The 14,642-nt window shown below is 45.3% G+C and overlaps 2 protein-coding genes across 3 annotated transcripts in view; one reads left to right on the plus strand and one right to left on the minus strand.

The window, feature by feature from the left end:
• Nucleotides 1–1,587, plus strand: part of LOC112261381 (choline transporter-like protein 1) — a 34,369-nt gene extending 32,782 nt beyond the window's left edge. Inside the window, exons 15-16 of the mRNA XM_024436665.2 lie at nucleotides 430–510; nucleotides 641–1,587. Coding sequence (XP_024292433.1) covers nucleotides 430–510; nucleotides 641–667 — 108 coding nt within the window. The 3' untranslated portion in view covers nucleotides 668–1,587. The remainder of the gene's footprint in view (nucleotides 1–429; nucleotides 511–640) is intronic.
• A 3,606-nt stretch (nucleotides 1,588–5,193) lies between these two features.
• Nucleotides 5,194–8,415, minus strand: LOC112262265 (zinc finger protein RFP). Of its 2 annotated transcripts, none has more exons than XM_024437955.2 (2): nucleotides 8,257–8,415; nucleotides 5,194–8,013 (listed from the first exon to the last, which is right to left on the minus strand). In XM_024437955.2, the coding sequence occupies exon 2, from the start codon at nucleotides 8,009–8,011 to the stop codon at nucleotides 6,395–6,397; it is 1,617 nt and encodes a 538-aa protein (XP_024293723.1). In that variant the 5' UTR covers nucleotides 8,012–8,013; nucleotides 8,257–8,415; the 3' UTR covers nucleotides 5,194–6,394. The 2 variants fall into 2 exon arrangements, with proteins under 2 accessions (XP_024293723.1, XP_024293722.1); XM_024437954.2 differs by having other exon boundaries at nucleotides 8,233–8,415.
• Nucleotides 8,416–14,642: the final 6,227 nt, after the last annotated feature.

The following is a 14,642-nucleotide window of genomic DNA, read 5'->3' on the forward strand; positions in this document are numbered from 1 at the left end:
TTTGACCCTCATTGACCTCCATACAAAAACCTTTTTAAAAACACCATCTGCTGGAGAAGACACATCTTGGGCCCAGTTATCCCTCTCATGTCGCCTTTTCCTCTCTGCTGCAATCGCAGGCTAGAGGGAGTTTCCACCATTGTTCAATTCTTTGGTAGAATTGTGGAGAATCGGGACGTAGCCTTATATATATATCTCTCTGTTCCATTATCCACACTAACATTCCAATGTATCAGGCAACACATTCTCACTGGTATGCTAGTGTGGGTAATGGAATGTAGCCATTGTTTTTGCAGTGCCACTTTTGAATCCATTTCTATATGGTGAATAGTGTTTATGTATGTATTGCACCAAACTCGCCTTGTTACCTCAACACCCAACACACACATTCACCCTCGCTCTTCTTTCTCCCCCTACCTCTCTCTGTAGGAGTTTGTAGAGAACAGTAAAAAAATGGCGGGAAGGGACCGGGCCGAGGCAGGTGGAGACGGTCGTGAGATGAAGCCCATGGTGAGTTAACAAAACTTTTCCAACAGAGAATACATTCATTTACCTCCATAATCTAGAGTCATACACCCAAAATGACGATGCTGATGAAGACAATAGTAAAGATTAACACTCCATTTGTTTATTGTTGTAGACTCATGGAGGAGGGACTTTTGCTTGACCAAACCAAACCAGAAGACGGAAACCAAAGGGCATTCTAAACGTTTCCAGGATATCACTCCAGTCCCAGGGACGACAATATTTTTGATAACCTGTTTATTAATTTATGGCACACTATACATGAAAGCTTCGTTTTTTTTTTTTAAAGCACAATGTCTTTTTGTAGCACATCCGTCAATAATATTGTTAGTGTAGTTTTGTGGTATTGTACAGGCTGTGGAGTTGGTGTTTTTTAGTTTAGCTTCTTGTGTGTGGAAGTATTGTGTGAGAGATTTATTCAAATGCAGCATGTCATCACTGTTGTTGTTTTTTTAACTACTAATATTGTACACTGCAAGTGTTTGTATATCAATGTCTTTTTACACTGTGGTAATGAGGATCATGGTCGCTACTTACGCTGCACTGGTACATCTAATTCGATTGTGACAAATAACTAGCATAACAGATGACCAACAGGCACTTTTCTCTGTGGAAAACTCCAACCCCAATGTCTTTTGACCCTGTTGAAAGATTTCCTTCATGGAATAGAAGAAAAAACTAATTCTGCATTTAGATTTTTTTTTTTTAACAGGATCAGTGAAAAGCCAGCTCCCAATGGAGCATTTTACTGTTGTAAATCAAATATGAAATAGCCAGTGCTATGTACTATGATAAGGATGTTCATATTGGTTATTAGTATTTTGAAATGCAGGTCCAACAAGTACTGAGGTGTCTTATGTCAAAGGCAATGCATTACCATAATGGAAAATCTCTATATTCTGGCAGCGTTGAGTCATTACTCCTGATTTGAGTTTGGAATACTGTATCCATAGAAAAAGTGATTCCCTATGACTGTATCTCTATTCGTGAATGCAAACAGAGTTTTATCCCAGAATATTTTGGATTACATTTTGATACAGAGAAATAAAACAACAAAAAGAAGCAGTGTCCACTTGTGTTTGTGAGAGCTGTGGGCAAGAGGGAATGGGTTTGTGTCTGGATGTCATTAAGATATCCACTCAGGAAGAAACATTAAAACAAACTACCCAATAATAAATACAATATAAAAACTCAGCAAAAAAAGAAATGTCCTCTCACTGTCAACTGCGTTTATTTTCAGCAAAACTTAACATGTGTAAATATTTGTATGAACATAAGATTCAACAACTGAAACATAAACTGAACATGTTCCACTGACATGTGACTAACAGAAATGGAATAATATGTCCCTGAAAAAGGGTGGGTCAAAATCAAAGTAACAGTCAGTATCTGGTGTGGCCACCAGCTGCATTAAATACTGCAGTGGATCTCATCCTCATGGACAGCACCAGATATGCCAGTTCTTGCTGTGAGATGTTTCCCCACTCTTCCACCAAGGCACCTGTAAGTTCCCGGACATTTCTGGGGGAAATGACCCGAGCCCGAGCCCTCCTATCCAACAGGTCCCAAACGTGCTCAATGGGATTGAAATCCGGGCTCTTCGCTGGGCCATGGCAGAACACTGACATTCCTGTCTTGCAGGAAATCACGCACAGAACGAGCAGTATGGCTGGTGGCATTGTCATGCTGGAGGGTCAAGTCAGGATGAGCCTGCAGGAAGGGTACCACATGAGGGAGGAGGATGTCTTCCCTGTAATGCACAGCATTGAGATTGCCTGCAATGACAACAAGCTCAGTTCGATGATGCTGTGACCCTCCACCTCCAAATCGATCCCGCTCCAGAGTGCAGGTTTTGGTGTAACACTCATTCCTTCGATGATAAACGTGAATCCGACCATCACCCCTGGTGAGACAAAACCGCGACTCGTCAGTGAAGAGCACTTTTTGCCAGTCCTGTCTGGTCCAGCAACGGTGGGTTTGCGCCCATGGGCGACGTTGCCGGTGATGTCTGGTGAGGACCTGCCTTACAACAAGGCCTATAAGCCCTCAGTCCAGCCTCTCTCAGCCTATTGTGGACAGTCTGAGCACTGATGGAGGGACTGTGCGTTCCTAGTGTAACTCGGGCAGTTGTTGTTGCCATCCTGTGCCTGTCCCGCAGGTGTGATGTTCGGATGTACCGATCCTGTGCAGGTGTTGTTATGCATGGTCTGCCACTGCGAGGACGATCAGCTGTCCGTTCTGTCTCCTTGTAGCGCTGTCTTAGACGTCTCACAGTACGGACATTGCAATTTATTGCCATGGCCACATCTGCAGTCCTCATTTCTCCTTGCAGCATGCCTAAGGCACGTTCACGCAGATGAGAATCTTTCTTTTGGTGTTTTTCAGAGCCAGTAGAAATGACTCTTTAGTGTCCTAAGTTTTCATAACTGTGACCTTAATTGCCTACCATCTGTAAGCTGTTAATGTCTTAACGAACGTTCCACAGGTACATGTTCATTAATTGTTTATGGTTAATTGAAGAAGCATGGGAAACAGTGTTTAAACCATTTACAATGAAGATCTGTGAAGTTATTTGGATGTTTATGTTTGAAAGACAGGGTCCTGAAAAAGGGACTTTTTTTGATAAGTTTATATATATATACAGTGGGGAGAACAAGTATTTGATAACCTGCAAAATCAGCAGTGTTTCCTACTTACAAAGCATGTAGAGGTCTGTAATTTTTATCATAGGTACACTTCAACTGTGAGAGATGGAATCTAAAACAAAAATCCAGAAAATCTCATTGTATGATTTTTAAGTAATTAATTTGCATTTTATTACATGACATAAGTATTTGATCACCTACCAACCAGTAAGAATTCCAGCTCTCACAAACCTGTTAGTTTTTCTTTAAGAAGCCCTCCTGTTCTCCAATCATTACCTGTATTAACTGCACCTGTTTGAACTCGTTACCTGTATAAAATACACCTGTCCACACACTCAATCAAACAGACTCCAGGGATACAATTGTAGACCTGCACAAGGTTGGGATGGGCTACAGGACAATAGGCAAGCAGCTTGGTGAGAAGGCAACAACTGTTGGCACAATTATTAGAAAATGGAAGAAGTTCAAGATGATGGTCAATCACCCTCGGTCTGGGCCTCCATGCAAGATCTCACCTCGTGGGGCATCAATGATCATGAGGAAGGTGAGGGATCCGCCCAGAACTACATGGTAGGACCTGGTCAATGACCTGAAGAGAGCTGGGACCACAGTCTCAAAGAAAACCATTAGTAACACACCACGCCGTCATGGATTAAAATCCTGCAGCGCACGCAAGGTCCCCCTGCTCAAGCCAGCGCATGTCCAGGCCCATCTGAAGTTTGCCAATGACCATCTGGATGATCCAGAGGAGGAATGGGAGAAGGTCATGTGGTCTGATGAGACAAAAATAGAGCTTTTTGGTCTAAACTCCACTCGCCGTGTTTGGAGGAAGAAGAAGGATGAGTACAACCCTAAGAACACCATCCCAATCGTGAAGCATGGAGGTGGAAACATCATTCTTTGGGGATGCTTTTCTGCAAAGGGGACAGGACGACTGCACCGTATTGAGGGGAGGATGGATGGGGCCATTGAAGATGGGTCATGGCTGGGTCTTCCAGCATGACAACGACCCGAAACACACAGCCAGTTGAGGACTTGTGAGGTGACTGTTTCTCGAACTAGACACTTTAATGTACTTGTCCTCCTGCTCAGTTGTGCACCGATGCCTCCTCTTTCTATTCTGGTTAGGGCCAGTTTGCGCTGTTCTGTGAATGGAGTAGTATACAGCGTTGTATGAGATCTTTAGTTTCTTGGCAATTTCTCGCATGGAATAGATTTCATTTCTCAGAACAAGAATAGACTGACGAGTTTCAGAAGAACGTTTTTTTGTTTCTAGCCATTTTGAGCCTGTAAACGAACCCACAAATGCTGACGCTCCAGATACTCAACTAGTCTAAAGGCCAGTTGTATTGCTTCTTTAATCAGAACAACCCTTTTCAGCTGTGCTAACATAATTGCAAAAGGGTTTTTTAATGATCAATTAGCCTTTTAAAATGATAAGCTTGGATTAGCTAACACAACGTGCCATTGGAATATATGAGTGACGGTTGTTGATAATGGGCCTCGGTAAGCCTATGTAGATATTTCATTAAAAATCTGCCATTTCCAGCTACAATAGTCATTTACAACATTAACAATGTCTACACTGTATTTCTGATCAATTTGATGTTATTTTAATGGACAAAAAAATAGCTTTCTTTAAAAAACAAGGAAGTGTCTAAGTGACCCCAAACATTTGAATGGTAGCATATTGTAACGGCTCTCCTCTTCCTCTTCTGAGGAGGAGTAGCAAGGATCGGACCAATACGCAGCGTGGTAAGTGTCCATGATACTTTAATAAGAACTGAACACGACTCAATACGAAAATAACCAAGTGAATAGAAACGAAAACCGAAACAGTCCTGAATGGTGACACAAACAACAAAACAGGAAACAATCACCCACCAAACACAGGTGGGAAAAGGCTACCTAAGTATGATTCTCAATCAGAGACAACTAACGACACCTGCCTCTGATTGAGAACCATACCAGGCCAAACACAAAGGCCAAACACAAAACACAACATAGAAAAACGAACATAGACAACCCACCCAACTCACGCCCTGACCATACTAAAACAAAGACATAACAAAAGAACTAAGGTCAGAACGTGACACATATATTAAAAAATGTTTACTATGTTTTTATCAGGTACTGTGTGTAAAAATATATATTTTGAGTTCGTGCTGTAACACAACAACATCTGGAATAAGTCAAGGGGTATGAGTACTTTCTGAAGGCACTGTACCATCAGCTCAAAAGAAAAGTATGTATTGTATCATGTTCAGTCACTTTTCAGTCACTTTCCTAAACCAACAACCAGCTTATAGGCACATTATTTCCCTTATCACGCACTGTCTTAGATCCACAGCCAGCTCCAAGGAAAAGTATGCCCTTTTTCGAAGTGCAGTACTGTGGAACCAGCTCAAAGGCTGAGTATGTCCTTTACCACATTCACTTATACAGTATCAACAACGAGCTTAAAGGCTGAGTATGTCCTTTACCACATTCACTTATACAGTATCAACAACCAGCTTAAAGGCTGAGTATGTCCTTTACCACATTCACTTATACAGTATCAACAACGAGCTTAAAGGCTGAGTATGTCCTTTACCACATTCACTTATACAGTATCAACAACGAGCTTAAAGGCTGAGTATGTCCTTTACCACATTCACTTATACAGTATCAACAACCAGCTTAAAGGCTGAGTATGTCCTTTACCACATTCACTTATCCAGTATCAACAACCAGTTTAAAGTCCTTTTTCACAATAACCTACATCCACAACCAGATCAAAGGAAAAGTAAGTCCTTTATCACATTCACGTATACAGTATCAACAACCAGCTTAAAGATGCACAATAAAGAAATCACTCTGCCGTTTCCTGGTTGCTAAAATTCTAATAGTTCGCCTAATTTCAGTTTTTGACCCAAAAAAAGCAAGTATAGTGTTGAGAATCAGTGTACCATCTAAACCGCTGTGAAATATCTTTTCCACATCCCAAAATATTGTATTTTCAGCTGTTTGAAGGTGGTGTACAAAACCTGAAAGTAAAAGATGCCAAAATGAAATGTAATAACGGGAAGCATAGAAATAATGCACATACAACAGATCTACCACTTTTTATACTTGCTTTGAATGAGAATGACAGATCTATAACTCACATTTCTATGTGAATTTGGTCGGGTCGCCCAAAAAGTTACATATTGCAGCTTTAAAGAAAGATTAAGTCCTTTGTTTAATCAGTATTTGTGATTGACAGGAGAGATGACGAGAGGGGCTGCGTTTTTACCACTATCATCACTACAGGGACTGAAGAATGGGTAGATTTTCTCTGTAAAGATGCAGCAAGTGAAAGAGTAGATATGAGACCTGGCCTCCACATTATAAAAAGAGACCACACCCTCCTCATAATCCACAAACACCCCCACCTTCTGGGGCTTCTCGCTCAGGGAGAGACGGACTTGCGGTGAGGCACAGGCTGTGTACTCATTCCCATCCCTTAGCATCATAGTCCAAACTCCATGTTCAGGGCTCAGTGTGATATCCCCCTTCCTGTCAGTGGACTCTCTGGCAACTCCTAAATCCCACCTAGTCTTACCGTTAACCGTCACCTCATAGTAAAATCTCCCTGAGGAGAAGCCATCCTTTCCAAGGAGAACAGTAAAACGATCAAACCTTTTTGGATTGTCCGGAAGATTCAGTTCCGTGTCTCCAGTTCTCACTTGTTTCCCATTGTCAGACAGGATGAGAAAGAGATTTGCTGTATCAGGGTCCAGAGTCACATCCACTGCATACTGCTGAATCCTCTTCAGTTTGACCTCAGGCAGCTTCTCCATCTCTTTATTCAATGTCTCCTCCAGCTGAGACACAGCTCTCCTCACAGCCCTGTGAACACTGATCTCAGACCAGTCCTTGGTGGGTGGAGGGGTGCACACCACGGATGTGAAGCTCTGGAGAAGTTGGAGGTGGTCATCAGTGTGTGAGAGCTGCTTCAGCTCAGTGCTTCTCCTCTTGAGCTCAGTGATTTCCTGCTCTAGTTCTTTAATGAGCCCTTCAGCCTGCCTCTCTACTGCTTTCTGCTTCTCCTCAACCTCCTCAATGAGCCGAGCTTGGCCTTTCTCAATGGATCGTACCAGAGCAGTTAAGACCTTTATGCTGTCTGCTATCTCCCTCTTTGCATCTCTTTTGCTGAGATGTACTGAGAGTTTAATCTCTTTAACTTTCTGCAGTAGCTCCTGGATAATCCTCTGCACTTCTGCCTCAGTTTTCCCCAGCTGAGCCTTCCTCTCTCCACACTCGTCCTCTATAGGAACAGTGTCATGAGTCTTGTGGTCTGTTTCAGTGCAGAACTGACACACACACGTCTGGTCAGTCCTACAGAACAGCTCCAGGAGTCTGTCGTGCTTCTTACAGATCCTGTCTTCCAGGTTCTCCACAGGGTCGATCAGCTTGTGTCTCTTGAATGCTGGGGATATTTGATGAGGCTCCAGGTGAGTCTTACAGTAAGATGCCAGACACACCTGGCATGACTTCAGGGCCTTGCGCTTCGTCCCAGTGCAGACGTCACAGTGCACTTTTCCAGGTTTGGCAGGGGACTCATCTTTACCTGTGTCTCTTAACAATTTATAATTCTCTATAATCTCTCTGAAGGTTGTGTTGACACGAAGCTTAGTTTTCCTGGAGAATTTCTTCTGACACAGTGGACATTGACACAGGTCGCTGCTATCCCAGTACTTTGTTATACAGGCCAAGCAGAAGTTGTGTCCACACGAAGTGGAGACTGGCTCAGTGAACACATCCAGACAGATAGAGCACAGAAACTGCTCTTCAGACAGGAGACTGCTGGAGGAAGCCATATCTAGAAAGAGAAGGAGGATCTATAAATGATTTCCTGGAATGAGTCAGCTCTTGATAGTTTCAGTGCCATCAACATGGCATTAAGGGATACAAACCAATCCTGTTTAACCCAGAACATACATTATGCATTAATACATTTACAAAATATAGCTTAACATAGGTACTGTAGAAAAGAAAACAGTTAGAATATAATAAGTTACACAATAGAATGTATCTTCACCTGCCCTGGTAAATCTCTACTCACTTGTGTGTGAGAGAGAGTGTGGGTTCTCTCTGATCTTTCTGACTGTAGTATCAAAAAAGCCCTGGAGACAGCTTAGCTGTCTAATAAAGATTTCTGAGGAGTTTGAGAGCGTTTGAGATAGTTTGCTCTTTTGCTGTTCATACGTCTATCCACTTAAGTTTCACTTTAGCAACTTGACATCAACATGCTCCTCCCCACCCAGTGCTGCTCTGCACTCTGTAACAGAATTAACCCTTCACGTTGCTGATCTCTCTCTTCTATCTTGATACATTGTTTAACCATCTAAAATCAAACCAGGTTGAACATCTTTAAACAGGAATGATCTAGGTAAAACAAGTGTGAATCAGAAATGTTAAACAAGGAATTGCAGATGTGTGGAACGTTTTCCAAAGACGTAAAAAAAAGAACAAATTTAAGTTCATGGGGATGAACAAATAAACACAGTCTAGGTGTCACGCCCTGGTCTTAGTATTTTGTGTTTTCTTTATTATTTTGGTCAGGCCAGGGTGTGACATGGGTATTTATGTGGTGTGTTTTGTCTAGGGGTTTTTGTAGGTTATGGGATTGTGGTTAGTGGGGTTGTCTAGAAAGGTCTATGGTTGCCTGGTGTGGTTCTCAATCAGAGGCAGGTGTTTATCGTTGTCTCTGATTGGGAACCATATTTAGGCAGCCATATTCTTTGAGTGTTTCGTGGGTGATTGTTCCTGTCTCTGTGTTTGTTTGCACCAGATAGGCTGTTTAGGTTTTTTCACGTTTATTGTTTTTGTATACTGTTCGTGGTTTCATCTTTATTAAAGATGTATACAAATAACCACGCTGCATTTTGGTCCGATCCCTGCTACATCTCCTCTTCAGAGGAAGAGGAGAAAGAAAACCGTTACAGAATCACCCACCACAACAGGACCAAGCGGCGTGGTGACAGGCAGCGGCAGCAGGAGCAGCGAAATCCAGATTTCTGGACATGGGAGGAGATATTGGATGGTAAAGGACCCTGGGCTCAGCCTGGAGAATATCGCCGCCCCAAAGAAGAGCTGGAGGCGGCGAAGGCTGAGAGGCGCTGGTATGAGGAGGCAGCACGGCGACGCGGTAGGAAGCCCGAGAGTCAGCCCCAAAAATGTATTGGGAGGGGGGCACACAGGAAGTGTGGCGAAGCCAGGTAGGAGACCTGCGCCAACTTCCTGTGCTTACTGGGGGGCTAGAGAGACCGGGCAGACACCGTGTTATGCTGTGGAGCGCACGGTGTCCCCAGTGCGGGTGCATAGCCCGGTGCGGTACATACCAGCTCCGCGTATCGGCCGGGCTAGGGTGGGCATCAAGCCAAGTGCCATGAAGCCGGCTCTACGCATCTGGTCTCCAGTGCGTCTCCTTGGGCCGGCTTACATGGCACCAGCCTTGCGCATGGTGTCCCCGGTTCGCCTGCATAGCCCAGTGCGGGCTATTCCACCTCGCCGCACTGGCAGGGCGACCGGGAGCATTCAACCATGTAAGGTTGGGCAGGCTCGGTGCTCAAGAGCTCCAGTGCGCCTGCACGGTCCGGTCTATCCAGTACCACCTCCACGCACCAGCGCTCCGGTGGCAGCTCCCCGCACCAGGCTTCCTGTGCGTGTCTTCGGCCCAGTACCACCAGTGCCAGCACCACGCACCGGGCCTACAGTGCGCTTCGCCTGTCCAGCGCTGCCAGAGCCTTCCTCCTCTCCAGTGCCGACAGTCTGCAACGAGCCGCCAGTGCCGCCAGTCTGCAAGGAGCCGCCAGTGCCGCCAGTCTGCAAGGAGCCGCCAGTGCCGCCAGTCTGCAAGGAGCCGCCAGTGCCGCCAGTCTGCAACGAGCCGCCAGTCTGCAAGGAGCCGCCAGTGCCGCCAGTCTGCAAGGAGCCGCCAGTGCCGCCAGTCTGCAAGGAGCCGCCAGTGCCGCCAGTCTGCAAGGAGCCGCCAGTGCCGCCAGTCTGCAACGAGCCGCCAGTCTGCAACGAGCCGCCAGTCTGCAACGAGCCGCCAGTGCCGCCAGTCAGCCAGGAGCCGCCAGTGCCGCCAGTCAGCCAGGAGCCGCCAGTGCCGCCAGTCTGCCAGGAGACGCCAGTGCCGCCAGTCTGCAAGGAGCCGCCAGTGCCGCCAGTCTGCAAGGAGCCGCCAGTCTGCAACGAGCCGCCAGTGCCGCCAGTCAGCCAGGAGCCGCCAGTCAGCCAGGAGTCGCCAGTCAGCCAGGAGCCGGCAGTCAGCCAGGAGCCGCCAGTGCCGCCAGTCAGCCAGGAGCCGCCAGTTCCGCCAGGAGCCGCCAGTCAGCCAGGAGCCGCCAGGAAGTGCCGCCAGTGCCGCCAGTCAGCCAGGAGCCGCCAGTCAGCCAGGAGCCGCCAGTGCCGCCAGGAGCCGCCAGTGCCGCCAGTCAGCCAGGAGCCACCAGTGCCGCCAGTCAGCCCAGAGGCGCCAGAGCCCCTCAGACCAGAGGCGCCAGAACTTCCGCCCCTCTGTCCCGAGCTGCTCCTCTGTCCCGAGCTGCCCCTCAGTCCAGTGGGGTCATTTAGAAGGGTCGCCGTGGTTAGGAGGCCACGGAAGTGGACAATGGGGCGGATCAAGACTATGGTGAAGTGGGGGCCACGTCCAGCACCCGAGCCGCCACCGCGGACAGATGCCCAACCAGACCCTCCCCAATAGGTTCAGGTTTTGCGGCCGGGAGTCCGCACCTGGGGGGGGGTGGTTCTCAATCAGAGGCAGGTGTTTATCATTGTCTCTGATTGGGAACCATATTTAGGCAGCCATATTCTTTGAGTGTTTCGTGGGTGATTGTTCCTGTCTCTGTGTTTGTTCCAGATAGGGTGTTTAGGTTTTCTCTGTGTATTGTTTTTGTTAAAGATGTATACAAATAACCACGCTGCATTTTGGTCCGATCCCTGCTACACCTCCTCTTCAGAGGAAGAGGAGAAAGAACCGTTAAACTAGGTAGATTTGAACTTGCCTGATGACTCACACAGAATTCTTCCTCTGCTCTATTGATAAGAAACAAAGTTCATGGGTGTGGCGTTTGGCGTTTGGTATTTGGCATTGGCAATGGGTCTGGGCAGCCAGGCAAGATTTGACCATTAGCAACAAGAAGTATCCCAGAAAAGGCATTTAAACATACTCACTTTCGCTCATACCGACCACCAGTTTGTCAAGTCAAATCAAATCAAATTTTGTAGGTCACATACACGTGTTTAGCAGATGTTATTGCGGGTGTAGCGAAATGCTTGTGTTTCTCACGTCATGCTTGTGTTTCTAGCTCTAACCGTGCAGTAATATCTAAAAAATAATGATCTAGCAATTTCACAATGATACACACAAAACACACATCTAAAGTGAAGAAATGGAATTAAGAATATATAAATATTTGGACGAGCAATATCGGAGCAGCATTGACTAAAATACATTAGAATAGAATGCAGTATATACAGTGGGGCAAAAAAGTATTTAGTCAGCCACCAATTGTGCAAGTTCTCCAACTTAAAAAGATGAGAGGGCTGTAATTTTCATCATAGGTACACTTCAACTATGACAGACAAAATTAGAAAAAAAATCCAGAAAATCACATTGTAGGATTTTTTTAATGAATTTATTTGCAAATTATGGTGGAAAATAAGTATTTGATCATTAACAAAAGTTTATCTCAATACTTTGTTTTATAGCCTTTGTTGGCAATGAGGTCAAACGTTTTCTGTAAGTCTTCACAAGGTTTTCACACACTGTTGCTGGTATTTTGGCCCATTCCCCCATGCAGATCTCCTCTAGAGCAGTGATGTTTTGGGGCTGTTGCTGGGCAACACGGACTTTCAACTCCCTCCAAAGATTTTCTATGGGGTTGAGATCTGGAGACTTTGGCCACTCCAGGACCTTGAAATGCTTCTTACTAAGCCACTCCTTCATTGCCCGGTGGTTGTTTGGGATCATTCCCAGTCACCTTGCTGTTAAAGCAGCCACGTTTCATCTTCAATGCCCTTCAAACGGATGGAAGGGGAGGTTTTGGGCCCCATGAAAAAATCTCACCATACATGGCCCCATTCATTCTTTCCTTTACACGGATCAGTGGTCCTGGTCCCATTCAGAAAAACAGCCCAGGCTTAAAAAGCATTTCCACCCCCATGCTTCACAGTAGGTATAGTGTTCTTTGGATGCAACTCAGCATTCTTTGTTCTCCAAACACGACGAGTAGAGTTTTTACCAAAAAGTTATATTTTGGTTTCATCTACCATATGACATTCTTAATCTTCTTGAATGGAAAATCATCTTAACAAATGAATAACTTAAAATAAGCAAACTTAAAAGACGGGCCTTATCATTTACTGGCTTAAGCAAACAAAATAATAAAATCAGCAGCAGGATTTGAGTACATTCCAACTAGAAAATAAGCAGCGAAATGTGTTACTGATGAAAAGGCTTTGGCACTTGGTCCCAGCTCTCTGCAGGTCATTCACTAGGTCCCCCTTGGGGTCTCTGGGATTTTTGCTCACCATTACTTTGTGATCATATTTGTTCCCAGTCTGGGGTGAGATCTTGTGAGCCCCAGCCTGTGGGAGATTATCAGTGGTCTTGTATGTCCTAGCCATGCCATTGAACAGTTAATTGCTCCTTGCTCAGCCTTGATTTCTTCAAACCAAGCTGCTTACCTATTGTAGATTCAGTCTTCCCAGCCTGGTGCAGGTCTACAATTTTGTTTCTGGTGTCCTTTGACAGCTCTTTGGTTTTGGCCATAGTGGAGTTTGGAGTTTTGACTGTTTGAGGTTGTGGACAGGTGTCTTTTATACTGATAACAAGTTCAAACAGGTGCCATTAATACAGGTAACGCAGTGGAGGACTTCAAAATGCCTCTTAAAGAAGAATTACAGGTCTGTGAGACCAGAAATATTGCTTGTTTGTAGGTGACCAAATACTTATTTTCCACCATAATTTGCAAATAAATTCATAAAAAATCCTACAATGTGATTTTCTGGATTTTTTTTCTCATTTTGTCTGTCATAGTTGAAGTGTAACTATGATGAAAATTACAGGCCTCTCTCATCTTTTTAAGTGGGAGAACTTACACAATTGGTGGCTGACTAAATACTTTTTTTGCCCCACTGTACATATGAAATGACTAATGCAAAATATGTAAACATTATTAAAGTGACTAGTGTTCCATTTTAAAGTGGCCAGTGATTTCAAGTATATGTATATATTGCAGCAGCCTCTAAGGTGCTACTGATGGCTGTTTAACAGTCTGATGGTCTTGAGATAGAAGCTGTTTTTCAGTCTCTCGGTCCCAGCTTTGATGACCTGTACTGACCTTGCCTTCTGGATGAAAGTGGGGTGAACAGGCAGTGACTTGGGTGGTTGTTGTCCTTGATGATCTTTTTAGTCTTCCTGTGACATTGGGCACTGTAGGTGTCCTTGAGGGCAGGTAGTTTGCCCCTGGTGATGCCTTGGGCAGACTGCGCCACCCTCTGGAAAGCCCTGCGGTTGCGAGCGGTGCAGTTGCCGTAACACGCGGAGGAGATACAGCCCGACAGGAGTCTCTCAATTGTGTATCTGTAAATGTTTGTGATGGTTTTAGGTGCCAATCCAAATTTCTTCAGCATTTTGAGGTTGAAGAGGGCTGTTGCGCCTTCTTCACCACACTGTCTGTGTGGGTGGATTATTTCAGTTTGTCAGTGATGTGTACGCAGATAAACTTGACGCTTTCCACCTTCTCCACTGCTGTCCCGTCGATGTGGATAGGGGGGTGCTCCCTCTGCTGTGTCCTGAAGTCCACGATCAGCTCCTTTGTTGACGGTGACGTTGAATGAGATGTTATTTTCCTGGCACCACATTCCCAGGGCCCTCACCTCCTCACTGTAGGCTGCCTCGTCATTGTTGGTAATCAGGCCTACTACTGTTGTGTGGTCTGCAAACTTGATGATTGAGTTGGAGGCATTCATGGCCACGTTGTCATGGGTGAACAGGGAGTAGGGGGCTGAGAAACGTGTTAAGGATCAGCGAAGCAGAGTTTTTTACCCCTACCATCACCACCTGGGGGCGGACCGTCAGGAAGTCCAGGACCCAGTTGCACAGGGTGGGGTTCAGACCTAGGGCCCCGAGCTTAATGATGAGTTTGCAGGGTACTATGGTGTTGAATGCTGAGCTATAGTCAATGAACAGCATTATTACATAGGTATTCCTCTTGTCCAGATGTGATAGTGCAGTGCGGTGGCGATTGCATTGTCTGTGGATCTATTGGGGTGGTAAGCAAATTGAAGTGGGTTTAGGGTCTCAGGTAAGGTAGAGGTGATATGATACTTGACAAGTCTCTCAAAGCACTTCATGATGAAATAAGTGAGTGCTACGGGGCGATTTAGTTCAGTTACCTTTGCTTTCTTGGGTACAGGAACAATGGTGGACATCTT

Source organism: Oncorhynchus tshawytscha, linkage group LG11 (genome assembly GCF_018296145.1).
Source record: "Oncorhynchus tshawytscha isolate Ot180627B linkage group LG11, Otsh_v2.0, whole genome shotgun sequence".
NCBI classification, from domain to species: Eukaryota; Metazoa; Chordata; class Actinopteri; order Salmoniformes; family Salmonidae; genus Oncorhynchus; species Oncorhynchus tshawytscha.